Source organism: Bradysia coprophila, chromosome X (assembly GCF_014529535.1).
Source record: "Bradysia coprophila strain Holo2 chromosome X, BU_Bcop_v1, whole genome shotgun sequence".
Classification (NCBI taxonomy): Eukaryota; Metazoa; Arthropoda; class Insecta; order Diptera; family Sciaridae; genus Bradysia; species Bradysia coprophila.
The window spans coordinates 9,198,257-9,226,069 of NC_050737.1; the positions used below are offsets into that span (position 1 = coordinate 9,198,257).

The 27,813-nt window shown below is 33.8% G+C and overlaps 2 protein-coding genes, 1 long non-coding RNA gene and 1 other non-coding gene across 7 annotated transcripts; 2 read left to right on the forward strand and 2 right to left on the reverse strand.

Annotated features, from left to right (window-relative positions):
* Positions 1-359: 359 nt before the first annotated feature.
* LOC119081051 lies at positions 360-18,449 on the reverse strand. The gene is made up of 3 exons (XR_005088428.1): positions 18,438-18,449; positions 2,921-2,928; positions 360-540 (listed from the first exon to the last, which is right to left on the reverse strand). It is a non-coding gene; the product is annotated as an uncharacterized LOC119081051 (long non-coding RNA).
* Trnai-uau lies at positions 1,473-1,566 on the forward strand. The gene is made up of 2 exons: positions 1,473-1,510; positions 1,531-1,566. It is a non-coding gene; the product is annotated as a tRNA-Ile (tRNA).
* LOC119080881 (uncharacterized Golgi apparatus membrane protein-like protein CG5021) lies at positions 7,550-10,068 on the reverse strand. Of its 4 annotated transcripts, none has more exons than XM_037189488.1 (5): positions 9,942-10,068; positions 9,641-9,717; positions 9,335-9,569; positions 9,099-9,212; positions 7,550-9,030 (listed from the first exon to the last, which is right to left on the reverse strand). In XM_037189488.1, exons 1-5 carry the CDS (start codon positions 9,954-9,956, stop codon positions 8,836-8,838), a joined length of 636 nt encoding a protein of 211 aa, XP_037045383.1. In that variant the 5' UTR covers positions 9,957-10,068; the 3' UTR covers positions 7,550-8,835. The 4 variants fall into 4 exon arrangements, with proteins under 4 accessions (XP_037045383.1, XP_037045365.1, XP_037045373.1 ...); XM_037189470.1 differs by having other exon boundaries at positions 9,099-9,224; positions 9,942-10,067; XM_037189478.1 differs by having other exon boundaries at positions 9,933-10,059.
* LOC119080908 (E3 ubiquitin-protein ligase ZNRF2) lies at positions 14,609-27,341 on the forward strand. The gene is made up of 5 exons (XM_037189516.1): positions 14,609-14,986; positions 15,119-15,331; positions 23,431-23,526; positions 25,501-25,606; positions 25,673-27,341. Exons 1-5 carry the CDS (start codon positions 14,920-14,922, stop codon positions 25,728-25,730), a joined length of 540 nt encoding a protein of 179 aa, XP_037045411.1. The 5' UTR covers positions 14,609-14,919; the 3' UTR covers positions 25,731-27,341.
* Positions 27,342-27,813: the final 472 nt, after the last annotated feature.

Below are 27,813 nucleotides of genomic sequence, written 5' to 3' on the forward strand. Positions count from 1 at the left end.
GCTCTCGGAAATATAATAGTCGATACAATTCGTTGTTTTGTGATTTTTTATTGTTTACAAATTCCGGCTAACGGATGAAGACGTAGATTTTAAAGTATCACTATTTCCACGGCAGAGTAAAAGTAAACCTGGCAGGAGCGGTTCATTATTGAAACTTCAAATGAGGGACCTAATACACTGTTTGAAAATGAACTCAAATGAACACTGACATAAGTTGAAAATTTTAATTCGGAAAAAATATAGGGCTACTAGATTATTCAGGTCCCTAGTCAAACAAGCGCTCCTGCCTGGGTTACTTTTACTCTGCCGTGCTATTTCACACAGAAAAAGCCAAAATAGGAAATCTAGTCCTTCACCAAAAATAATCCACATTAAATTACATAACGGATATAGATCTTCTTCAAAGCCTTTTTAAATTACCATCCACGATAAGAAATGCCATCCACGTTAAACAAATCTCATACAAATGAATGAATGAATGAAACATATAACAAAACATAAGTGAGGTTAAGTGTGAAAGTACCGTATCTTGAAGATGATCTGTTGTTCTCAACGGTTTTTTCTTTTCTCCAATACATCTTTGTCAATGTCATTTGAGATGTCTAATAACTTGTCATGTATCATCCAGGTAACCTCAACTTCAAGAAATTTAATTTTTTTTAGGTTAGCTGGATGAAGTTGACGTTTATTTTAAACAGATTTTAAACATATATTTGTGAAGAAACTGCTATTTGACAATGATCTATTGTACCTTCCTACAAGAAGACTTGTCCTCAAATATCGAAAAACATGGAAGAATGTGACGGAAACTTGCCGCAAATTATGTGAGGTTATGTTTTGATCCCCGCTCAAAGAGGTTATGTTTGAAACAATTACCATGTGCCTGGGGTAACAGACCTATCTAAGAACTAATAACAATCTTTGTGTATTCTTTCGTCAATTTTTTAAATGTCAAATTGATTTGTTCAATTTTATCCACAGAAATACCCTCAAAAATTCCTACATGTGATACACTGAATTCGTCCCACGTTCTTTTTTCGAACCTGCATTGAATCAATTGAAATAGTTGTAGCGAGAAATTTCAACTAATCATCTAATAAACTCAAAGAAATTTACAAAAATTTACTTAAACATGTCCGGTATGTTGTTACACCATGTTTACGTTTGGTGTGCGAATCAAACTGACTTCACATTTTTCATGTCTCTATCAAGGGAAATTTTCATCTAAACGGCCGTTCTCATTTGTTCAGCTGTTTTTCTTGTCGAAATGTTGTTGTATCTGCTTGAATATCGTATTGCTTGAATTATCAATTAATTACCAAATTTCTGTCGTAGATAACATCAACCTGAATATTTTATTAATTATTTGTCAACGTGTGAAACGGTTTGTTGTGTAAAAAAATGCTTATCAGAAAATAACATGCAATTTCGTGCTGTAGTTGAAGTAGCCCTATAACTCTCCCATATACATAGCTCCAGTGGCGCAATTGGTTAGCGCACGGTACTTATAATCAGTAACTGTAGTGAGCTATGCCGGGGTTGTGAGTTCGAGCCTCACCTGGAGCAATTTTTTTTTTTACCTAAAACACTTCGAAACTACTTCTACAAGGTCAAATTGTAATTTTATCCAACGAAATAAGTGAATTTTCAGAAATAAACACAATGCAAAATCGGTTCCTTTAGGTATCGGTTGGTATGGAGAGACACAAAATTGTAAATACTTTTCCTGTTCTATAAATAACATTTTCGCTTTATGTATCCACTTTCTTTCTAAGAACTCAAGTGTCTAAAATAGATTCGATTTCTATTTTCGATTCTAGCTGGCCAAAGATTTCAAAATCTTTTTAACCAGAACGTGTAGACGTGTTCGATTGTATCTTGTAACTTTTTTTTTTTTAATTTGAAGATTCATAGAATTGAATAGGAGCACAAATTTATAACGTATACACTGAAATCGATATTGCGAATTGATTATGGATCGAGAAAACTAAAACAACCAGTCGACGAACTGCAACATTGCAAATATTGTTTTTTACATTCGCTGAATCAAGTCATTTGTACAGAACAGAATCTGTTGTTTAGATCATTTTCGTAGATATTATTTCGATATTGATGGATGTCGTAACATAAATACAAAGTATTGACAAAGTCACAATAAAAACACTGACACGTTTAACCGCACAAATGAAATTGATCTCGTGGTCATGTTTGGCAACATCGGAGCTCATTTAAAACATCAGTTCTGTGCAACATTTTCCATTACAGTGAAAGTCAACGATTTATATATGCTTCAGTTACGTGTAGTTCAGATATGTCATATGAATGAGCCAACATGTTACGTTTGGTCCATATGCCCTGTTTTGTATAATGTCGAATAGGTGTATGTGGTGTGTATGTATAATGCGCCAAAATGTGTGATGTTCAGTTTAAAATGCAAAGTTAAATTTATTTTCAATTCTGATATTAATTTTGTCCACTGACTGAATACGGATAGAGACAGAGCGACTGTTCTAAGGTTCATATTTAATTCAACTATGTAAGTGATTTGGTGATGTTGTCTGTGCGAAGTTACAACGAGAACGAGAGTGGAAAATTATTTAAATTTTATAGGCTTGAAGGTTGCATGGTATTAGTTCAGTGGAACGAGTAGAGGTAAAATGACTTGATCTCTCTGGCTCTCTCTTGATCCGAGCACGGTTTATTATGTTACCAGAATTTGAGAGTTGCATCAGATTCGATTATGCAACTTCTTAATATACCTGTACCGCAGTGGTTGAACTATATTTTATCCGATTTTGTCCGAAATTACATTTTAACTTTAATACATATTTTAAGATCTTTCATGTGCGTGGTGCATATGGGTTTATTGAGACCGATTTTTTTTTTTAGAAAAATTCTCTATTGCAAACGAAGTCGAAACTTATTTTACTATCTAATGGTAATCGTCGTCAGTCTTAAAAATATTGTCTTCGGCGCCGAAAAAGAATGAATTGTATACAACCAGGACCGTAATCAGATCATATTTACGAGAACCTATGCTCGCGAATTTACGAATGAACATTACTTAATCGCAGTAGTAGAAATTCGTATCAACTTGTTCCAATTATTAGAGAAATCATGTGGATTCGTACGGTTTTAGTACGGCCTTAGTGCACCTATATTGTGCTGCAACAGCTGCAACTCGATGTGCTTGTTTTTCACTTATCCTTTCGCGTCCTATCAGATTTTTGTTTAAACAGGAAAAACAACATCTGGAAATTAATTCCAATTTTTTACGTTCACCCAAATCCAGAAACACACTTTCGCTGCTTCTAAAATTGTGTTCGTAGACGTCTGAAGAATTTTTTTTAACGCGTTTGTATAATATGTTTCTTAACACAAACAATACTGGCGGCGTTTGGAATGTCTATTCGCATAATTTGACTCAAGTTAGTAATAACCGCGGTTCTATTTAGGTAGGACTCGGAACAGCACAGGTATCCATTGATCTGAAATTAAAGTCGATAGTTAATAATACCTGAGTTTGGACTGAATAACTGACCCCAATTTACCTGAAATCTGCAATCAAAATAAATTCAGGGAAATCAGATCACTTTTCAGGTATTCCTCAAATCTGACCTGATTTACCTGGATACCTGGATTTTTATTTGTCTTCAGATTTCAGGTAAATTCAGGTCAAGTAAAAAATGTCAGTTCAATGTCAATCAGTTCTAATGAAATTCAGGTAATCTGAGCTTTAGGTTTCTGGTCGAATTCATTTGAGTGGCTCAGTTTTCCAACAGCATAATATACAGTCTTGGCAGTAAAAAACGATCTGTCCTAGTTACTCCATAGACATATGGCTATGTATTTATAAAAAAAACTCGGAGGCTGCCAAGACTGCGCTTCATGTCAGACAACTTACAATTCTGGTACATATCCAGATTTCGTATAACCTGTCCTCAGAGTTTGGAGTACTCCTTACAAACCTAAAACTATTATAATGTTACACTTACCTCACTTTGACGACAGTCATGAGACACATGAATATCACAAACGCCGTATTTCGGTAGTAATTTTTCTTCTCATCGCGAATCAACGAATTATCTTTCTCAAAAGTTTTAATATTATCTGGACGGCGTAACGAATTGTAAGGTCTCCACAATTATAGTTCAGGTAATTTTTCTCAGTAATTAATTACGAGTCTAACTTGTAAAGTATTGATTACAGTGGGTGAATCGTTTCGTCTATCTCGTGACAAACTGACGTATCTCCCAAAAACACAATGGAATTTCATTGTGTTTAAAAGTCTACGCTAGTTTGTCGTGAGACAGACGGTATGATTCAGGATGGTCGAATTTTTCAGAGCTCTAGCAAAATTAAAAATTTTGGACAAGATGTTCAGTTGATGTAAATCAAAAATCTCCTCAAGCTTGTTACAGCTTCATAATTTATCATTAGGAATTGTAACTGAAAGCAGACGTATTTACAATATTTTATCAGCCATAAATAAGCATTAATCATTAGTAGTTATGCTCGAAAGCAACGAACTGCAAGCATGAGGTGATCATAGCGACAGCTGCCAAACAGAGCACTATTTTGTATGAAACTTTATTTCACATTTTTTTACAGTGAATTGGTAAGAAGTGAGTTGTCAATTAGACAATCTGTTGGAAGAATCTTTATTTTTAATAACGCATTTTCAAAAATATCATTTACTACATTATAAGCTTGAATTGTACTATGCTGCAATGAACGCTCCCTGATCAGCATAGAGCTCTTGCCCATCGAGACTCACTGATAAATTTGAAGCCAAAAATACTATCACCTTTGCTATGTCCATTGGTACACTAAATCGTTTTCGTGATGTATAATTTATCGAATTTGCAAGATATTTTGCACGGGGCGAGGGATTGGTGTTGCGGAAGATACGAGTGCCATCAACGATTCCTGGGCTATCAATTAATATGACAAATGTTTAATCACGTAACGGAGGTTTCCACTCATTGATAGTACGTTACATCCGTGTTTTCATTCTTTTACTTTGACCGGCGCGTATGAACGTCACTCTCGTCAAAATAAAAATTTGAATGTAGTGCTAGTCATACCTGACAACATTTACACGAACATCAGGACCCAATTCATTAGCTAGCACTTTCGTGAGGGTGACAACAGCACTCTTTGAAGCAGCGTAAGCCGCAATTGTTTCACGCTACGGCAAAAATATAATAGAAAATACCGACACAAGGTTAATCCCATAGAAAATTTTCAAACCGGGCTTCTGGCCAATAAGCTGGCAACAAAAATTATTGACCCTCTAGAGCGCTGAATGAATGGAGCAGCCAATCGGGTTAATTCCATTGACCACCTACATTCGTTGCTTGCACTTTTGCGAAAATTTGATTGTAATTTGGATCTGAGATGATTGAAATGTCGAAAATGCCAGCTGTATTAACTAACACATCAATTTTCGAAAAAGCTGCAATTGTTTCATTTACTAGTCTGGCAGCACTGCCAGGAGCCGTAAGATCGGCTATGACTCCCAAAGGCTATGTGAATTCAATTATTAAGGAAACAATAAAAACATTTTTTTACGAAATGAAAGTCTCGAAATTACCAACAGTCTTTTAGGCGATAATTTGCGGCAATCACTAGCCACCTGTGTGATTCTAGGTGGATGTCTGCCGGTGATAACAACGTTTGCTCCCAATTTAGCAAACAAACGTGCCGTTGTGGCTCCTATGCCTGAACTTGAACCAGTTACTAGTACAACCTTTCCCTGAAAATTGAGTGCATTCGCAACTTCGTTGAATTCTTCCAGACTAACTTTTATATTGTTTGTGTCTCCACTGATAATTGAAATACATTGGATAAAAATTAGGAGGAAACAAGGAACACCGTTCTTCATCTCGTAAAATTAAATTTTAAATCGATTTCCAATCCGGAGCTATTTCGAATCTGTGCGTCTGATCCACTCAACAGAAAAATTGTTAATAAAAATTTCCCATACGCTAAAATAAACTGGTGAATCAGCTTCACATTCCGTTTTTTTCTGCTTTTAAGAAAACGCCATAGGTGGCTTTAAGTTATGTCTACAATGTACAGAATTTTCATTTTTTTAAAACTGCCAATAAATATGTAGAATATAAATATTGTTACGGTTCACGTAAAGAAAAACGTAGAGCCGTTTCGTCTTTTAATTTTTAATCTTGATAACGACAGGGGTCTCTTAACTATAAAAGAGACACATACTGCACATTTTTAAAAATTGCGTTTCATTCCTTCACGGGCTTACATTGTGAAGGGTTAACAGTCAGAAAAAATGGCAGGCTATTAAAAATAAATGAATTCATAAACGTTTCAGTACATCGGCAGTAAATTAGATCAAAAGGTCAGGAAAAAATTATCAAATTATCGGTAGAGTAGAAAGTGTCGTCGATAAAGTAGATTAAAGGTTCGGAGGTCACGCCGATCGGTAACTCAAACTGCATTCCAATCCAAATTTTCTATTGAACCAACGCACTTGAAGCAAAAGTTCTACTAATTACAGCTGCCAAATAGAGCACCTTTTGTATGAAATTTTATCCCCTATCTTTTTACAGTGTAAAATTTTGTATAGAGCACTGTCAAGTTTCAGTACCCTATTTAGAGTACCACTTTTGCTTGAAGTGCGTTGATTAAACTGAAATTTCGATACAATTTTGTATGAAAATTACAGTCAAGTTGAGTGGTTATTTACAGCCCCAGCGATCAGCGCAACCTCCTCATATACAACCTTGGATATAGGTGTTATACAGTCGACTTTCTGGTAAATAAAGGCAAATGAAAAAAATTAGGATACGACTCTGCCTAGTTGTTTTTCCCTCTTCACATTGTCACCAGATCCCATGATTTAAAAGTAGAGCCGCTAGAAATAGTTTTTATTAGAACAACCTCGGGGCAAGTCGTCTCAACGGTTTTGCCAAAGCACTGTGCGTTGGTTTTGCTTTACATTCACCTTATAAAATGTAAAATATTTAACAAGATCTCGTGTTTAATTAACTGATCGTAATACCACGTTAAGCAGACTATAAATTATTTATTGAGAAGATAAATACTTTGTATTGCTTTTTTGTGTGAATTGCTCTTATTAGGTATTATTCAGCCAATTCGCGACGTCATTCGAAATAATTTTCATAGCATTCCAATATTCTATTCAAAATATTCGACCGTTCAACAGTATGTTGATTTTTCTTTGACGTTTGCTATTGCTGACATAGTTTTGTAGAAGTAATGTTAAACTCATAGTATAGTATAGGGATTACAGTATTCGCAGTTCATTCGCAATATTACAAACGAACTTAATCGTACCCTCTATGACTATTGACTATGCCCAGCTTCACCCAAAACACTGAAGGAAGTTTGATCGTTAGAAGCGATGCTTTCAGCTAATATTTTAAAAGGCGCTCGTTCTTCCCTGTGCTTCGCATTTTATGATCGACCTCACCTTTCTGATAATGATAAAAGTTTTCGATGGCTTTCCAAGGATTCTCTTGCGCGTAGGTGTAAAACAGTAAATCAAACAAAATGGTTTCATATTTCAATCATCACATTTTTATTTCAAATAATTTTAACTCGCGAATTATTGATTAGAAACAACGCAAAGCAAAAGTATTGCATATCGTAGGTCGGAAAACCTTATTTTTCATGGAAAAGTGGCACTATTTTGCGAAAAATCTGGCACCGGTAAAGCAACAGTCTGTCAGATACTCGTAATTGGACAATTGACCAGGAGTCTTAAAAATAGTCGTTTTGCCTCCGCGTGTGAGTCTTTGGCGTGAAAAATATTGAGCTTACCTGGGCAAGGAAAGAAAAGTACTGTTCCTCGGCTGTACTATTTTTAATACTACTACTTTTAATAGCTATTCCAGACATCATTTTTGAAGAAAAAAAAATGAAGCGGGCGTTCTCATCGTGCATGTTTATGACTTTTAGTAAAGAATACGGTCAGTAAACGAATACTCTGAGAAAAGTGAACAAATTAACTGCAAACCGATGCACTTTTTTTCATACTAATGCTTTTACAGAGAGAACTACAGTAGTAACTGCTGATAGCTTTGAACATGCATAAATTTCCAATCCTCGGACAAGAATTAGTCGTCGGACTCCTATTGTTTTCTCATTAATAAAAAAGTTCGCTACAGTTACTACTGTAGTTCTCTCTGTATCATCATTAGTTTGAAGTAAAAAAATGCATCTGTTTGCAGTTAATTTGCTCACTTTTCACTATCTATTTTCACATATACTCATGCAAATCAGTAGTTCAGTAGCTCAACCACATGAAGCCATAATCGCATAAATTTCATAAATTGACGCGTGCACATCGGAATATCAGCTGAATATGAAAGCGAGATAGATGAAGCAGGTCAAACACTTAAATTGTGTAAACAAACTTTTATATATTTTCCATTACGTCATTGAATATTGTAAGATTTCAAGTCAATTATGTGTAACTGGTCCTAAAAAAACATGACGCGAATCGGTACATTTTTAAGCGAAAAGGACGAAGTAAAGTTAGCTGTATTTCACTACCAAATTTGTTACTTTTTGAAATCCGCTTGCTATCAATTTTTCAATTCGTACACGACCGGATATGCCCTGGGATATGCAAAACGCTATACTCTGAATTGTTTGTAATCAAATTTGAAAGGAGTTGCTATCGTCAACGACAAAATTATTTTGAAAAATTAAATAATACTCCCCCTCCCCCTCCTCCGTACGTCACGTCTTATCAAATATAAATTAAAATGATACACAAGTCACAGAAGTGTATAAATAAATTCAGGAAAACTAGAAAAACAATCGATTTATTACTTTTCATACCACATTCGTTGGCCTAGCGGTCGTCGGCTGTGCATTTGGCTTAGTCATCATATCGACGGCACTTCTGAATATCTGTGTTCGAACAAAGTCCGATGCAGCCGAATTTAAGTCTTTATTCGCACCGTAATTACATTTAACGTAGCCGTACAAATTTGCGCCATTCAGGGCCAACGCAATCAACACTAACAGCTGAAAGAGGAAAAAGTAATCAATTGAATCGGATGCCTGATAAGATAAACCGACAATAAAGAACTTACAAGCCATCGGAATTTCAAACCGAACAGCGCTACAATAAAGAATATAACCCACAGAATCGGACAAAGTATCAGTGCCAGCCAAAATATTCTTGATTCTTGTGCATTCACACGACCCTGTGTTTCACCCTGGAAAGGGAATCAATGAAATTGGTTCCATTAAGACGTCACACAAATTCGAATGCAGATCAACACAAACAAAAAGGCGATGAACGGCAATGAATGCACACAAAAATCACCTTTCTCGATTCGAATACCCAATGGGACACACCGCTATCGTCTACGTAATTCCACCATCGTAATCCGACCAATAAGCGACCGGTTATGTTCTTGACAGTCCAAAAATCGGCTGATAACAGCAGCACCACAAACACAAAACTTGTTATGAATGAGTCACTAAACCATCCACATAGCATGTACGTAACTATAGAGGCTCCTCGGAAAAATAGGTGGAAAAATGTGACGTATGGATGCCTGTAGGTTGGGAAATATTAAACAAAAAATTCATTCGAAGGATTGAAAAAGGCCGAAAAACGCAATCTTACGGAATGTCTTTTCCTCCGCCAGGCTTTAATTCATCTTCCTCCCCGAAAGGAACACTGTCGTCGTCGAGTAGAGGAACCTAAACGAATCAAATCAAGAAAAGAAAAATATTTACGTTGAAACGTTGCACAAATTGACCAGCAACCACCAAAACTATGAGTTAAATCGTAAGTCTTTTTAGTTTACAAATTATAAATTCGAATGACCATCAATGTGGTACTTGTGTTAATGTTGTTAGAATTCAACTAAGCAAGTTTTAACTTATGCAAATAATAGAAACATGCAAAAACATACGTTTCTTACCGTAGCGGATGCCATTGTTTATAAGATAAAAAAAATGTTGAAATGTTGATAAGTGACGTTAAACCGAATTGTCATCAACTGTCAAATTCACACACAAGTCACGTTTGTTCAGTGGATTGGTTGGTCGACTATAGCCCAAAAAACCCAGAGCAAATTCGTTATTGCCCATAAATGTAATGTAAACACCGGTGGTTGTAAGATGTGTTACATCCCCACGTTCTAAACAAACTGCATGTATGGGAGAAAAGGGAGAACAAATCAAGGGGGAAACAACCATGACGAATGGTGGGGCAGGTTGGGACGAATGAAGGTAAATAATGGGCGAATAAAGGGAAAATATTGGACGAATAGTCGAATGGTGGGACAAGATTTTCCATTGTTGTTTTCCTCTCGGAACAAATTTACGTAGTTTGTACGCTTTAGAATTTGATGTTTATTAATGAAGATGTGACTGTAAAATGAATGAAGAATTGTTATTTACGTATTTTGCCAAAATACCTAAGACAGATTTCGTATACAACTTTACCTGTAATGGACCGAAAATCCCCGTCGCATATAACAGAGCCTATTTTAAGGAAAAAAATCAAGTATTTACCCAACTTGCGTAAAAAAAATCAATCTCAAAATTCTTACTTCCCTCATCGTCATCAAGTAAATATTTTGCTGGGTTTTCCGACATTGATAAAGAGAGAATCAAAATTGCGAGCTGAGAGAGCGAAATTTTTCTTGAGGTCATAGTGAAATAAGTAATTTAAAAATTGCGAGCGAAGCGAGCAAAATTTTGCGTGAGTTCATAATGAAAAGAAAATTGATAAGATCGCAAGCGGAGCGAGAAAATTTGCAGAAATTTGATTTGAGAAAAGTTTCAGTGTATTTTCAGAAATTTCATATGACAAAAGTTTTAGTGTATTTCAGGCAGAAAAAAATGAGTCATTTAGGACTTTCTTCTTACTTACACAAGCATGCAGTAAGTATAAAATTCTAATCCTCAAATTTTAAGAAAAGAAAGAAAGAAAGTCCTAGGTGACTCATTTTTAGAGTTATTTTGACAAAACGTCCTTTGGTTAATTGATGATATATACAGGCTTTAACATTTCAAATGACTCACTGTCATTTTTTTTTCTTTCAAAGAATGTCGTTGTGAATTCGCAATGACACAATGAAATACTCAGAAATATTTGACAGTGAGACTGTCTCACCGAGACATTTCAAATGTTAAAGACTATACAAAAATTAATAATCCAGAATCCAGAAATAACTAACAAAACGTATGAAGCCTAGAATGTGTCCCTTCAACTGTTTTACTTCGAAGAAATATTTAGGAAGTATATGGGCTTGGGTTTCTTGTTTACCACCATACACGAAGTATGATAATGTTATGCACGTAAGCGTTATGAAAGGGTGTATTTTGATTAAAAATTTTTGATGGAACGTCCAGTTAATAGAAATTAAAAGTTGGATGTACTCCACGCGCCACAGTCGATTTTTCAATTTTTAATTTTAAAGTATTACAGGTGTGACCAAGAAAAACGTCCAACTCGAAGACAATTTTTACGTCTTCAGGCTAGGTTTTTAGTGTATACAATACACGCCTAAAATAGGCCCTGGCATATAAAGTAAATTGCAACGCTTACTTATTGATGGAAATGGGACAATTTACGCTGCGTTAAAAAGATCTTCTCACGTTTCATTTTGAATTGACAACAGGGCCTATTTTTCAGATTTTCTAATGAATTTTAAAGAATTTTGATGAATTTGATGAATTTAATGAATTTTAATGAATTTTAATGAATTTTAATGAATTTAATGAATTTTGATGAATTTTCAAGAATTTTCAAGAATTGTGATCACAGAGCTATATATGAAAGTACTTCCAGGATTTCTCATTAATTACAAAATAAAATAAATAACTAAATTCTACGTTAGTTACAACTCGTTTATGACCCGTAAATAAAGATTCAATCTGTTTCCGAGCATCATCGGATCTCTAGACGTTCACACATTTGCTTAAATATTTTCTAGCCTTTAAAATCAAATGTAACTTTTCATCACCATGTTACCAAAAGAATTTGTACTTAGAGCTATCTTTGATTGATCTGTTAGTTGAAATCGTGAGTCGTATATTGTGCCGGAATGGCTACCAAAAGGCGCATTGGGCGGATTGGCTGAAAAAGGCTCAGAGGCGCATAAATAAACTTTATTGGTCTGAGGAGCGCCAAAAAGCAAAAGGCGCATCGGGTATCGCCCAGTATGGCCAGTCCAGGCCTGGTCGTATAGTTCAGATGAGGCTATTGTATACGTTCTAAGCGGAAACTACTTTATGCGGAAATGGTTGACGTGCTTTATGTCTGTATTCAAAAACCGCGTAAATACAATTTCATTATGTTATATTTTACAGAAATCTCGATTTCCACTGATAATAGACAGTTTGCGCGAATGACGTATAATTTATAAGTCAACTTATAAGTTGGAAATTACAAGTGAACTTCCAGAACTTCTCGTATGAAGATGTGACTTATAATTTCTACCTTATAAGTTGACTTATAAATTATTTGTCATTTGCGCAAACTGTCTAATGGGAGATTAAAGATTTGATAAGTTTTTTTAATTAAATTTGACGTAAAACTCAATTTTGTAATAAAAACTGTTCATTTTAGAGGCGTTCCGTAGAACAATTTTTTGCTTAGAATAATGTTCTGCTTCGAATTTTTCATAATTCCTCATTACACTTTGACGTAAAAAGTAGAAATTATAAGCTATAATAAGTCATACGATTTTACGTATTCCACGTCGCTTGCGAATAGTATCTTTATCATTGCGGAAAACACCGTTGCTATTCTTAATCATATAAGAAAGACGAACGTGAAAGCCTATATTTTTAGAGTACAGCTCTAACTACTTAAAAAGCTTGAATTTGAAAAAAATTGTTACTGATAAACCTATAAATAATTAAAATCGATACATTGTAAACGAAATACATTCAAAAAAATTAAGTCTAGTGTTTCCAGGCCGAGCAAAGCTCACTTTAGCCCTGCGTGGATAATTTTTTGTTAAACTTTTTATTTTCCAACAAATTTGAAACGGAAACGAATTTTAATGAAGCTTAAAGAAATTTAATGAATTTTAATGAAAATCAATGAATTTAATGAATTTTCATGAATTTTAATGAATTTCATGAATTTTCATGAATTTTCAAGAATTTTAATGAATTTCTTGAATTTTCAAAAATTTGATGAATTTAATGAATTAAAAATAGGCCCTGATTGACAACGCCAACGATCGTGAATTGTCATCATTTTTTACCCTAAAACATCACTACCTTGCTCACTATTAGTACTTCCGAGTCTTGGATCATACTCCATTTGCTACGAAACACGCAATTTTGTGATTATAGAAAAAATTCAGAAGAATTGGAACAAATTTGTTATAACCAATCGTTATACTTAATTCTGTGAATTTTGTTAATTTGTTGTGAATGTCCTATACGAGTAAATAAATAACTTAATTCAATTACCAACTGACTTGAATCGTGAATGAACCATTGAGAACATTGACGATTGACTTTATCGTCATGTTTACTTCCCCAATCAAATCATTCTTCGACCTTGATATCAATACAGTTTTGAACATCGACTATCGACTTGACCATTTAAATAATTGTCTCCCGAGTTTCTGCTTGACCATTGACTGTAACTATTTACAGAATCAGACCTCTAATAAAACATGACTTCCCCTTTCGGTTATTTATTGAGAAGTGACTAAATACAATTTTCTTCTTTACTAAGGACAATAAGTCATTATATTCATTTGGACCACTACTGCTCTAGAATTATATGCCATGTTAAACCAAAACATCGTAATGCATTCATGTCTTTGCTTTTGAAGAGCTTTCGTGTGCTTTCACCTACTTTCCCACTTTTCCAATGGAATCACAAAGAATCTCAGAGCTTTGGAAAGCTCTACAAAGCACACAAACAATGTGATACAACGTTCTGGCTTAACACGGCACTATTGCAGGTGCATATTCGAACGCAAAGGACCTTATTCGTCAAAAAAAAAAAATTGAGCCTAGTGTACATCGTGTACAATAGATGTTTTAACTGAACTTGACTGAAGGTGGTTCATGTAACTAGACGAAGTCCCTATTTGCCACATAATACCACAACACCGTAAGTATCGAAGATTTCCTCAAAATTCGGTGCCAATCAAGAATTCAATATGAGGAACAAATTGTTATTGTGCTTCCACGATTCCATTCAACTTCCATTCAAAAATAATAAGGTCACCGAACAAAATTTTCTAGTGGCGGCCTTCCATCGTCTGCAAGAAGACCTTTTCTGTATGCTAAAGATTTTATTCGGAAGAAATCCACGGAATCGTTCAAATTTTACTGCCAGCTGCCTTCGTTTAACCCGTTCTTTCAGAACCTAGATATGAATATACCGACTCTCCATCTATACCTTCATGTTGTGTTTTACCACGGTTCATAAAACGTCACAATATACTCAATTTTATATTTTCTTTTTCGCCTCCCACCAAAACGAATCACTACATGAAGGCAACAGCAAACGAAAACCCCGCACAAAACCATACACAAATCAAAACTGAAGTGTTTTAGTCGCTGGGGCTTCGACGTTAGCCCAATGAAAATTTAGTTCAGTGTACTCATATCATATCTTTGTTCGCCAAAATGTCGCAGCGACTTGCGGGTGGTATTATTATTTTGTCAAAAATTTCATGATTGTGGACAATTTAAGAAGCCAAAATGAAGAAAGAATTCCGAATTCTTATCTGGTTTTTCGTGAAAAAGTAAAATTAAAAGTCTCTCATATCATTGTGTCGCGTAATAAACAAATAAATTCGCACTAGACAAACCATCGACGACGGTACAATTTTTTTTTTAACCAAATTGTGAGCAATATTTTTATCGAGTATTATTGTCGTAAAAAGGAATCTAACGAAAGATAAAATATTAGTGATGGGTGCTAAGCCCAGTACAGCGAATGGGGGACATCAAGGTTCTAGAGAACGGGCCTTCTCAACAAGTAATTACATTTGTTTTTAACACGAAAATTTGCCTCTTGCAAATTCTGTTATATTATGCACACACCATGTAGATGACCGGTTGTGATGATTTTTGTATATAATATTCATGGTTCTATTGTTTCCCAAACTAGGCATGCATACTACAAACGATAGACAAAGGGCAAGAAGTTTATCTTCGGTTCCAGATTTACAAGCTAGTCATAATAATCACGAAGCAATGTCGATACCACCAAATGCCGTTGCTACACAGTCTGTTAGCCATGAGGATAATGCAAGTGTAAATGCAATTGCTTTAGGCCGATTCACAGCTACTTCCTTGCCTTCTCACATATGGTCTTGGAATGGTAAGTGGAAATCAGTTCATTTTTCTCTTCTTAAACAATTTCTCTGACATTATTCTTTCGACAAATTGGATAAATTTCAACAACAAAAAAATTGACTTTGTTACGACGACATCACAGAATAAAAAAATATAAAATCTCTGTGTCGTCAAATGAATACCAATACATGTGATGAAGTGTTGTTATTGCCTTAAAGAGTAAGTCGACAATAGTTCATGCTTATAAATAAATTGACTTTCTTATCGGTTGATGCGGTTGTCTGTTAAGTTGACAACATTCTGACCTTGGACTATGAAAAAAAAAATATGAGAGATGCGTATAAAACTGCTTAAACACAACTCCAGATATATAGAAAACATTTTGCGCCATATAAACGATTTTTTTTTCTGATTTTATTCAATTCATTTCCACGAAAGTGAGCCTAATCATCATTTGCGATGATAAAACAATTTTTTTTTGCGAATTTGATGATGAGACTCTTCTCCTTCCTATATAATATTATTCATACACTTTGTATCGTATTTGCATTTTATTATGTTTCCAGTTCAATAACTCTGGTTACACTGTGATGCCATTGCCCATTTCGAGTACAAGTACACATTCGAGTACCAACAATTTTTCTTTTTCGGTAGTAGCAAAAATATGTGTTATATATACACACAACAGCGCATGATAATTTGTTGATTGCATTGCGTAGTTCGTTTTAATGATAATTTTAAACAGAAATCGTTTATTTTTAAGTCTCAATTGATTTCAGCCCACAATTGTTACCATTTTCTGAAGTTTAGGATAATAAGTTTATTTAGACATGTCGGTTATCTGCCTGCGGTCAGTAATGTTTATTATTTAAAAATAAACGCTCCAATTAATTTCTGTTAAATACATTTCATTGAGCACTCTTCGAAAAAGTACATTTCAGAACAAGAGAAAGAGAGAAGGTGGAAAAAAAAAGATTTTTTTTTTCTTTTGGAGGTAAAAATGTTCTGACCAACCGGATATGTGTAACGCCAGCACACCCATAATATCACTGGTGATTAATTTCCCTGTCGATATGTCGTTGTTCTTACGATATTGTGTCGTTTAACAGGTCAGTGCAGACAGACGCCCTTTGCTGTGTTTCATTTCTTTGTACTTTTGGTGGGATTTAGTCAATAAAATAGAATTTAAGAGAAAACAAATTATTAGAGTATTGTGGCTGGAGTACTATTTCCATATTTCAAACGATGCTAGACTAGATGATGATGCGATTATGCTAAACATTTTTATTTTGCAAAATAGCAACCACATTACGGTTTAGCTTTTAACACATTTCCCATGAAGTTTTCAGTTTTAGACTGAGAGCCCATGTACATGTTAGTTCCTCATAAGATTGTGGTCCGAAATCTATGACACATTTCACACTAATCGATTTATAAAACATTTGTTCCGCGACTTTTATTGTTAAAGGATATAAGAATCTCTATACAGGTGGTAGATCGGTGTATATCTCAACGAAGTCGAGTTTACGCTAAAATGAAGAATAAAAGTTGAAAAATTCAAAGAATTGACTTTTCTTATCATCAATTTCTCTTTCAATTTCTGACAGCAAAATATTGTCAAAGTTTACTAATATAAAGGACTACCGGGTCGAAAGTACCTTCGTTATGGCTCTCCCACTAAACGAACACAAACTTGGCGGAAATTGTTACTTATATCTGTTGTAGGCTATTTTTGGAAATCTCAAGAGTTGTTCTGTAATTTTGTCCCAAGGCATGCAAAAATGTTTTTCGCATCAAGAAGTGGCATACACAACCGTGGGAGACTGGTCTACACACCCGGCTCTCGGTCTATATACTTTTAACGAAACCGCATCTTAAAGTTATTCAACTCAAAGAACGACATTTCTTGTGATATTTCATAGAACCACTGGACGCTTACGAATATAGTGCTCTGCTTCTCATGTCCCGTCCGAATTAAAGAAATTCTTTTTGTGTTCAAAGACGAGATGAAATAAAGCTCTATTTCCACTAGATTTCAATTGTTTGGCGGTCGTGTACCGCACTGGTGTTTTTTGTGTGTGCTTGCCCGATTTCAGAATATTAACGAAAACAAAAAAAAACTGATAAGTTTGTATACAGAAACCGAGATACTGTAATGCCGTTGTTTTTTGATTAGCATTTCCATGTTCGTATCAGGACTAAAGAGTGTTGTAATTGAATTTTCTCTTATCGAACCAGTCTATTGATCGACGATAAAAAAAAATTGTCTGTAGTCATTGCCAGATATGATTTCGTTTTTTTTAAAGGGACATAGTCTGTCGACGTGCTGCTTTGAGTTTTTCCCAAAGATTGTGATTCATATCTTGTGTGATGAAAACTAAATAATTTTGCGATAAGAGACTTAAGTGAGATAAATTTTATCATTTCTGACATCGACCGTGAATTACCACATATTGTTTGCTTAAAATATCTCTAATTACAATTTTACTAAAAAATAGTGAACAATAGTGACTTCTTTAGATTCGTCATTAAAACGTCTTTATTAGGCTAATGTGAAGGTACAGGTTGTAAGCTTTGTTGTCTTCGGTGAAAAAAAAACCAAACCAACACTTTATCAAACAAGGTATATCTTTGAAATTGAAACAATCACAACGGTAACTCAGACCCTAATACATATCTTGTATTAAAATATCGTAATGAGTTTGTTTCGATACAAGGTGTGGGGTATGAATGAGGTTTCCATGCTAAAAATTCTTCTCTTCGAATTTAATTGTTCTTTGTTGTTGTTTTATCCTTGTCTCATTGTGCTACTGCAAAAAAAAAATTATATCCTTGCATAAGTTGAATTCTGTAGCATACGTCCTGAAACTAGTGCTACAAAAAATGATTTTGTGCAACGCATAGCATCAAAGTACTAACAAACGGACAAAACGGAAATGGAAAATCCCATTACACAGATTTATCCAAACAAAAAATTGAGTATTCTACGAAACAAAATTCCGCTTCATTCAAATTGTTGGTCTTTGTTCTACAACTATTTACGATTGAGCGGAATTATTTTAATTTATTAATTTATTCGAACGAGAAAAAAAATCGTACACAACAAAAATGTGACATTTTTTTGTTTAAACAGTTGTTAAAAGAAAACATGCGGCGTTCTCGTCGCTTCACTGTGATTTTAGGATACATTTTTTTATACAATCGATTGAATATTGAATGCAATGGAAGTGTGTTGCTCAGAGTGGGCTGAATGAAAACTCACAGGTTAAACATGGTGAACATTTGTCCGCGGCCATGGCTTCCACAGAAAATATACTTTAAAAATATATTAATCGTTGTGTAACCTCATACAGCCCGTTTTCAACAATTACATTTCAGTGACTAGCAACAGACATGTTCATCTATCAATATAAGCAATTACCAAATTGGGTGGTACACATGAATATACATGGAGACGACGTTCTGAAAACATTTTTTTAACTTGGGCGAATCTTCACCCGCTTCCTATACACCCATATGGCACCAATACGTTGTACCATTGTTATTAAAATTACAACCTCTACCGACTACAGTCCCAATACATTCTACTCTACAGCACTCACTAAGTAGTCTAGGTGCCCTGACTCCTTGCCCATCGAGTGGTGCGTTGTATACAGCCATTTTTAGGACTCCGGAGCTCAGAATTATTAATGTTCATACCAAATAGTGTCTATTTATCTATCTTCTGAAATTAAGTGTATATTTTCCATATAAATTTGTAGTACACAAAAACTTCTCCTCTAAGTTCGTGGAGGCGCAACAAGAAAATTTGGGTGCCAATGGCTTTGTGATCAACTAAGTGTATCAATGTGTTCTGTGAGAACCTAGTCGTTCATACCAGATTTAGTTTGTCCATGGTATGGTTATGAAAGGTGTTCTTGCACAATACTATTTTTTCAATTTTTACCTTGTTAATGAGAAAGAGAATGGTCAAGCAGCGCTGAAATACTATGTAAACTCATTCCAACCTAAAGTAGATTCGATGTCGGCAAATAAACCTTAATCAACATGAATTCTTGCATCAAAAAAAATGATTTATGTAAAATCGTGATATTTTTCTAGAACAAGCCAACTGCTAATACTTGGTAAAAATTCATCGTCTTCGTAACGTCTATATAAAACTCCTCCTCTCGTATTAATTTCCATTCAGTAGGAACGTTCTTTTAGGCAATTTAGGTCTACGTATACAAGCAAGATATTATGTCTAAATTAACGATTCACTTTTCGTTCCTATTTCATTATTTATATTTTCTAGTCATGGTATGACGTTAGGGATTAAATGGTTCTGACATAAAGTTCGGACATAAAATTCATATTTTCAGCGAATAGGATTTAGTTTCCCGATTGTGCCACGTTTGTGAGATTAAGTTTCAAAAGTGTATTATAAACCACACAACGAAAAAGGAACGCATTGTGTGTTCTTTTTCGGTATATAGTCTCTACAATATAGACATGGAATTGGGTCAAAAGTTAGTGAGTTTTAAAGCTCGGAATTTAACGTTGGCAATTAACAAAGCTTTATCGATAAACGTTATAATTGTTTCCACTCGTTTTCGGAAAATGTTCAGTACTGCTTTTCTAGTTGAAACAAGTGAATGAAACGGTCGACTGGAATTTAACCGAATAGAAAGAAAATAGGCGTAATGATTGTGACATCATACAACATCAAAATCATTTACAAAATCTTACAATTTAATTCCAGTTGTGAGTCAAGTGATTCGTTTAACGATAGCGTATCGATTACAGTGAGAAGTTCTTGTAAATGGACATTGAATGCAATATTGATTCAGTGATTGATTTATATTTAATTGCGGACGAGAATTTCAGTTTTATTTATTCATTTGATTAACTCTTTAACTCAATGTTATTATAAATGAGAATTATATTTACGATTGCCATACGGTGCTATATGTATAATATATGTATGATTTGTAATAAAAAACCGGGTGTTTCGCTTTCGTCTGCTCTGCACACATAGCACACATAAAACCGAACATTAAAACCATAATTATCCACATTGCACTGTGTTCTAAAACCCATGATTCGTGGTTCGTGGAAATGATCGTAGAATAGCCGGCGACTCGAATTATATTTCGAAATTTATTTTATGGTTTGCGGTTTTACAAAAATGTTAGAAGCTGGAAAATGTCTGTTTGGAATTTTGCAGCAGGAACAATGCAATCGTTTGACTGTAAACGGAAGAACATTTTACTCTATGTGTTTTTGAGAAATTCAGAGAACGTTTTCGACAAAACAATAAAAAACGTTCTGTGGTAAAGAAATGTGGGTATCCCACATGTGTCTAGATAAACTGATATTTAAGTCGATTAATTACAATAGTGAATTGTAGGTGATTTTAGAAATGACATAACTATAGCCCATCAATCATGAACTCAAAGACTGGTATTCCGACTGAGAGTCACATTTACCATCAAAAACGTTATCGATGTAGTTCAACTTTCGTTGATTATTTTATGTACAGAAATTCTGAAATTTAATCAGATAATCAGTGAAAGCAAAGCTAATCTCATATCACGCCAAAAATAGGTTAAGATCTTTGCCAGTTCATTCTAAATTTATAGATGATCCGAGACATTGACCATAATTATGAGGTTCAACCAGTTTCATACTTTATTCAATCTATTCACAATTGGAAAAATGAAGAGCCTATCCATAGACTGACAGAATCCTAAAATTAAAGAGCTGAATCAGATACCTGTGAGATATCATTAGTTCTGTAATGTTAGATACTTTGCTGCGGAACAGCAGCCTGTCCAAAGCCATCGATATCCGGACATTAATTCAAACAGCTGTCGCCTCTCAAAAAGTATCCGAAACGGAAAAAGTGTATTTAACCCCCAACCGAACTGTGACTTGCTACAGCTGTGTTTCTCACGTTCCGCTCATACAGCGCCTCACTGTATTTTGTGCTTACACGGTTTTACCACTATACTCTTACACGCTTATAAGACAGTGAAGTTGTATGATTGGACGAGGTGAAGCAAATTGCATCACACATTTGGTTGGGGTTACAGTTAGCCCCATGCAGGTAGATTAGTCTTATTAAATGGAATTATAGAGATGAAATAGTGGCTTGTAAAACCAGCTTATCTGTTCAAAACTAGCGTAAATTATTCATTGAGGTCACAAATAATGAATCCTGTATTTCTGTTAGTTAGCCTTTTTTAATGCTATAAATATACACGTTTCAGTTGAAATACATCATCAATGCATTCAAAAACTCCAATTAAAGTAAGTGCCGTGAACACGATATCCTTGATAACGATCCATTAAATGTATAGAAAATGGTTAAGGGAGCGCGGTCAATTTAATGGGGCTCATCGATGGACAACTTATTAACTCTGTCACGATCAAAATACATATCTCATGTCCAAAAATAAACTTAAAAATTAGCTTACAGCACGAATATAGTATGTATACTACTGATATCGTCAATAGATTATGCATGGTGAAAGTTTTCAAATTCTACACAGCCGAATTAACCTCTAACCTCTATTTCGTATTACAAAATTAATGCTGCATTGTTGAAGCGGTTTACTCGAGGCCTAGATTTTATTTCAATAAAAATAAACTGCAAAGCAATTTCTATGACCGAACTAAGTGTTCACACAAAAGTATATCAAGAAATTGCGCTAGTTCCATTCAAATAAACAAAATCGATAACCAAATTACGAGCTGGATGGTTGTGCATTAAATCCAACACGTTTCTTCGCACTACATAAACTACTACACATCAACAATTTTATACGCAGCCCTATCATGCAGAGAGTGGAACGCTACAATCATTCGTTTATATATACAATTTTTGTTTCCCAACCGTGACGAACCAAGAATTATTATTAACGTCATACATTACCCGTGCAAGATTACCTGTTTCTCGTGTCTCAAGTTCAATATCTGACCTTTGTCTTTACAATTAGCCATACTATACAAACGGTATAACGTGTGTTATTATCATCGTACTGAACCCTTGGTTATGTACGCATTAAAAAGGGAAATAAATGAAATGAAAGTGATAGCCACACAAATACCCGCACGAATAAACGGAACGTTTAAACGACCACTGCGGACTTGTTTGATGTTTTAGTCTGCACACACAGCTCGTGTTTGCGATTACTGTTGCATTTTTCAATGGTGCATTACTAGTTGATATTTTACCAAGCTTACTTGTGTGGGAATCGGAATCAAGATCTGCCACAGGATTCATTTTAAATTCGATTTAAGTGATTGTTTGTTGATTCACTAATGGAATTTTAGTGTAAGAGATTCACTGACGACATTAGCTCTTACATTAAAAAAAAATCGGCTGCTGAACGCCGGTTTTGCTCTTTCATTAAGGGTAAAAAATTGTCGTCCAAACAAAAATAGTTTTCGTATTCGTACTGGCTATACATTTGAGTGAATGTAAATAGAACTTACCAATTCCATTACCAAAACAAACGTTGTCCGGTTCATTTAAATAACTTTATTTAGCTGGTACTACCAAATGTACAACATTCACATTCATCATATTTGGATGTCCACGCAGTCAATTCGAAAACAGTGTGTACACATAGCGAATCGATTTATTGATTAGTACTTTCAGTATTTTCAGATATGAAATAATAATAATTCTCATTAAGATCCGACCGTAATTTTAAACAATAATTTGTGTGTTGTATGACCAGAAGCAGTCATTGAAAGTTGTTATGCTGGTGGTTGCATGTTTTATTAAATGAAAAAAGAGAACTTCAGTGTAAAATTAATATTTACATATTTATGTCGTGTGAACTATGTTGGCAATTTAAAATTTATTTATGGTTAAATTCGCTTGAGTGGTAGACGTTGCAGTATCGAGGATTGCGCTCGTTAATTAAATGGGAATTATTATCGGAACATGTATACCAAATCAAGATTTTCTTGTAGCCGCGCCGTCAAGAAGACGAGTTTATGGTAATAAGAACACACGCACACGATTGTGAAAAATTTTAAAAATTATAATTTATGCGAATAGTCGTATTTCCTTAATTCGTTTCTATTTTGCTTGTCGATTACATAAAAAATTCATTGTTTTAACCGTTTCAGGCATCAAATGTCCGGTGTGCAGCAAATTTGTATTGCCAGATGACATCGAGTGTCATTTAGTTATGTGCCTAACCAAACCTCGTTTATCATACAACGGTAAGTTCCATTTTTTTTTTTAAAGAATTCGCTTCCAAAGCTAGGAATTACTTAGTAACAGCAACATGAAAAGAAGTTATGAAAATAAAGTCTGAATCCGTTGAAGCTTTGCATGAATTTTATTGTAAGAAATTGAAAATCGCGTAAAATATTCTCACAAAAAGAAAGATCAATGAATCATGTTAAAATTCAGTTTCATTATGCATACAGTTATGCTCAAAGGGTTAGGGTGTTAATCTAACGCTGGTGACAACATCAAAGGCTTCGTAGGAAAGCAACGACCTGTCTACTACTTTTAAAGTTTTACTTTGTAAGCGGTTGACAACGTTTGAAAAATGAAAGAAAAATATGGAGTGAGTGCTAGAAGGCAGGATGCGGCGTTACCATCCACTGCTTACGAATGCGAACAATCGTCTTACAATAATGTTTTTTTTTTGATGATTCCATTCAAAGCGTTGCTGTTGATTTTGCACAAGCCTGTGAACGCTTGGAAAGACATTGTAAAAAGTTTGTAGTAACGCGACAAATGTCATCGACCGATGGATTTGCATAGAATTTCAAATAATTCTCTCGCGTTTTTATTATATGAAATAGAAATTAGAGCTTCGATCTCTGTATGCAATTCCAATCCAATTCTCACCACGTAAGGACTCTGAACAAGAACAAATGGAGCTCGTAACTGACTTGTTTGCCCTAGTTACTAGCACATTTTCAATTTCTTCAAAAAACACTAACAATTTCTTAGTTACAAACTTAGGAATTTTTTATCATTTTTCTGGAGCTTTAAAGAATTACTAAAAAATAGGCACTGCATGTAATCTAAAATGAAGTAAAATAAGATCGCTGTACATTGTACGACGTTTTAGTTCCATCAATGTGTTACACTTCATCAGTAATGACACACTGACAAAAAAAATTTCGCCAACATACGTCCAGTATGTATGAAATGGCTGGCAGACAGCTTCATTTCTGCCTTACTTTGGATATGTACATTCCAACGTTTGACATGTATATCGTACATGTTCGACGTATATACATACGAGTGACACGAATAGTCACGAGCAGTATGTATGATTATACGTCGGACATGTACGATATACATGTCAGACGTTGGAATATACATATCCGAAGTAAGGCAGAAATGAAGCTGTCTGCCAGCCATTTCATACATACTGGACGTATGTTGGCGAAATTTTTTTTGTCAGTGCGGAGTATACTCTTTAATAGCATTAATACTGAATTGACGTGCGTCAAATTTTGAGACTTTAGTAATAACACCTTTTAAGAGACATCGTAATCGATGCTAATGCTAAAATCGTAGCCTACATTTCCGCGTTTCGTATTTTATTTTCTTAAGATTTTTGTACAAGTCTAGACAGAAGAAACTAGTGGCTATTGTCACTGCATTTTTGCTACATCCTCCTCCTAATGTTTTCTATCTTAATGCTAGGAGCAGTGCTATGGTAATAAATATTTACATCACATGGATGAAATGCCTATATTTAATTTTGAATTCGTATACCGACCGAGAGAATAGTTTTTACTATCGCGAATATTAATTCTTAAAAAGTTCTGAAAAAGTCCGAAAAAAATTCAGAATTTTGTTGGAATTTGTCGGAACATTTTCCAAATTTTAGATTTTTTCAGAATTAAAATTCCCAATACTAGGACCTGAGTCGAAGGCATACACGTACGTAAAAATAATTCTCAAAGTAAACGAATTCACTCTAATTCAGGTATTGAGTATCACAACAAAATAATCGAACGCTCACATAAGACTCCAGTATTAAGGAAAACATGATTTCTCGTCCTTGGAATTCAATATTCAGTGTGGTTTTGTGATAGTACGCTTTTAAAATATAAAATTAATTATATAATTACAAAACTTGTTGCTCTCCCTGACCAAACAATCTATTTTTCCTCTCTATTGAAATTGAGCCGATTCTAAATAAAACTCAATTGTCTATTTCACAGAGGACGTCTTAACCGATGCCAAGGGAGAATGTGTTATATGTTTAGATGATTTAAATGCGGGAGATGTTATTGCTAGGTTGCCATGTTTATGTATCTACCACAAAGGGTAAGCTTAAATCCTGCTAATATCGAATGACACAAATAAAATAATATTTTTTCCCCGCTTAAACAGCTGCATAGATAAATGGTTTGAGGTAAATCGTTGCTGTCCAGAACATCCTGGTGATTAGTATAGCCAAGTAAAATTATTTATAGGGAAAATGAAAAGGGAAGAACGTTTATATCTAAAAACCAAGAAAACAATTACACACCTCAAGCCATTTTTTTTTACATGAAATTGAATTAAAATAAAAACAAAACAAAACAAAACAAAACGATAGTCAAATAATTTATAATCCACGAAAACGAAAGTAAATTTCAACAAAATGTCAACAAAAAGGAAATGATTTTAATAAATCATTAAACTTAAGAAAAAAGTAATAATAATAAAAAAAACCAAGAAACAAACGGCGGGTCACATATTTTCGCTGCGCTATCAATCAATATTTTATTGCAAAAATAAAATAAGAAAAATTAACATAAATTAATTCTTAAAAAAAAGTAAAGAAAAGAAGCCTCATGCTGCTAATTATAATCCGAAATTTCATGTGTTGAAGTTAGTTTTAAATGGTAAAAAAGAAGAAGAAAGGAAGCAAACAACAACTAAAAATGAAAATAGTTTTTTTTGTCAACTGTGGTTTTTTCTAGAGATAGTTGACGCAATAATGAGACTGTTTTAAAATAATAATAAAGATAAAGAAAGTAATTTTTAAGGGAAGTAATAATTAAAAAAAAGAAAAAAAATTAAATTAAATTAATGGAAAACTAAATGTTGTTTTTAAATCTAATAATGTAATGAGGCAACACGTTTTTTTAATTTTGTTTAGGATTTTTTTTTTTTATTAAAACAAAAAAACAAAACAAACAAACGAGTAAATGCGAAAGTGATTTTAAGTGTGTTTTGGCTCAACAACAGTACTAATTTAACCAAACCATAAAATAAAGTAATGTGTAATTATAGTAAAAAAAAACATGATAGCATGTTGTGTACGCATGGTATCTTCTGGTAGTGAATGGATTAAAATAAACAAAAAAAATGTAAAGAGAAAGAGAGAAATAACAAAAGTGTGATGTGACACAGAATTGAAATTTTAAATTTAAAGTTAAATTAAAAAAATGAAACGAAAGAAAAAAGAAATTTGTTAAGGACCGTTGAATGTTTGTATATTTACGCGAAATGAAATGGCTAATCCAATTTTAACGAGTATATAATTTTTATTTTGAATGTTTTTTAAATGTATAAAATAAAAAACACAAACAAAAAAAATATTTAAAGAAAAATAAATAAATACAAAAATAACGACCAAGGATGATTCTGTTTTTATTAATTATTATTAATTTTTTGATTGTTTTTTTTATTAAATTTGAAAGTTTTTTAAACGAAACAAATTTTTCTTTTTTATTATTATTAACTATTGAATATTGGTGACTATATTTACCGTGACTATTTAACTCTTTTTTTTTGAACATAATAAATTGTAAATAAATGTTAATTTGAAGGAAACAAAAACTAAAAAAATTTAATATTTTTTTTACTTTTTACAAACACAAACAAATGCTGCAGTTTTGTTAAAAATTCTATTAATTTTTAAACTTATTTTTTAAAAAATATTACAAAAAATGGAGAAAAAAAATTAATAGCAAGTGATATATATTGACTAATCGTGGAGTAAGATTTTAAGGATTTTTACTGTGTAAGGATGATGATGTTATGTAATTATAAATCAATAAATTAAACGAAATAGCGGTTTTCTTTCCAATCCAAATATAATTCCAACAAAACTGTCTGTTTCAGCGCAATAAGCCAACCCGGCATGTTTGTGCCGCATTTGAGTGTATTTTTGAAAATATCTTTTTACCAGGATTTCATTAGCTAAATTCCAAATTTCTCGCTAGTAGCGACTAACGTTTCGGTAATGCCGATATTAGCGACTCCTAAATTTCCCTAGTCGCTAGTCGCTAAATTTTCTTCGCTGAGAAGATTTTTCCTACATTACTAATTTGATTAAAGAAAATGACAAGGCTACCAAATTTGATCCAATTTCGTAAATTCACCTGTATTGTCCGGTTTCATGGCTCAAACATTGAATTTGTTCATGCAACGAAACGTACAAAGTTTTTTAAGATACTGGCTTTAACATTTCTTAAAATGTTTTTCAGTTTCAGCTGATCCACACCAACAATCATAACTGTATATACGATCTTGCCACTAAC

Excerpts from the sequence above, each read along its gene's own strand:
- LOC119080881 (XM_037189463.1), bottom strand. The coding sequence starts at position 9,956 with ATGGCATCCGCTACGGTAAGAAAC. Across the intron at positions 9,718-9,932 it reads CATCCGCTACGGTAAGAAAC|GTTCCTCTACTCGACGACGA; the intron begins GTATGTTTTTGC and ends TGATTCGTTTAG. Across the intron at positions 9,031-9,098 it reads GTTTGAAATTCCGATGGCTT|CTGTTAGTGTTGATTGCGTT; the intron begins GTAAGTTCTTTA and ends TTCCTCTTTCAG.
- LOC119080908 (XM_037189516.1), top strand. The coding sequence starts at position 14,920 with ATGGGTGCTAAGCCCAGTACAGCGAATGGGGGACATCAAGGTTCTAGA. Across the intron at positions 15,332-23,430 it reads TCACATATGGTCTTGGAATG|GCATCAAATGTCCGGTGTGC; the intron begins GTAAGTGGAAAT and ends TAACCGTTTCAG. Across the intron at positions 25,607-25,672 it reads TTATGTATCTACCACAAAGG|CTGCATAGATAAATGGTTTG; the intron begins GTAAGCTTAAAT and ends CCGCTTAAACAG.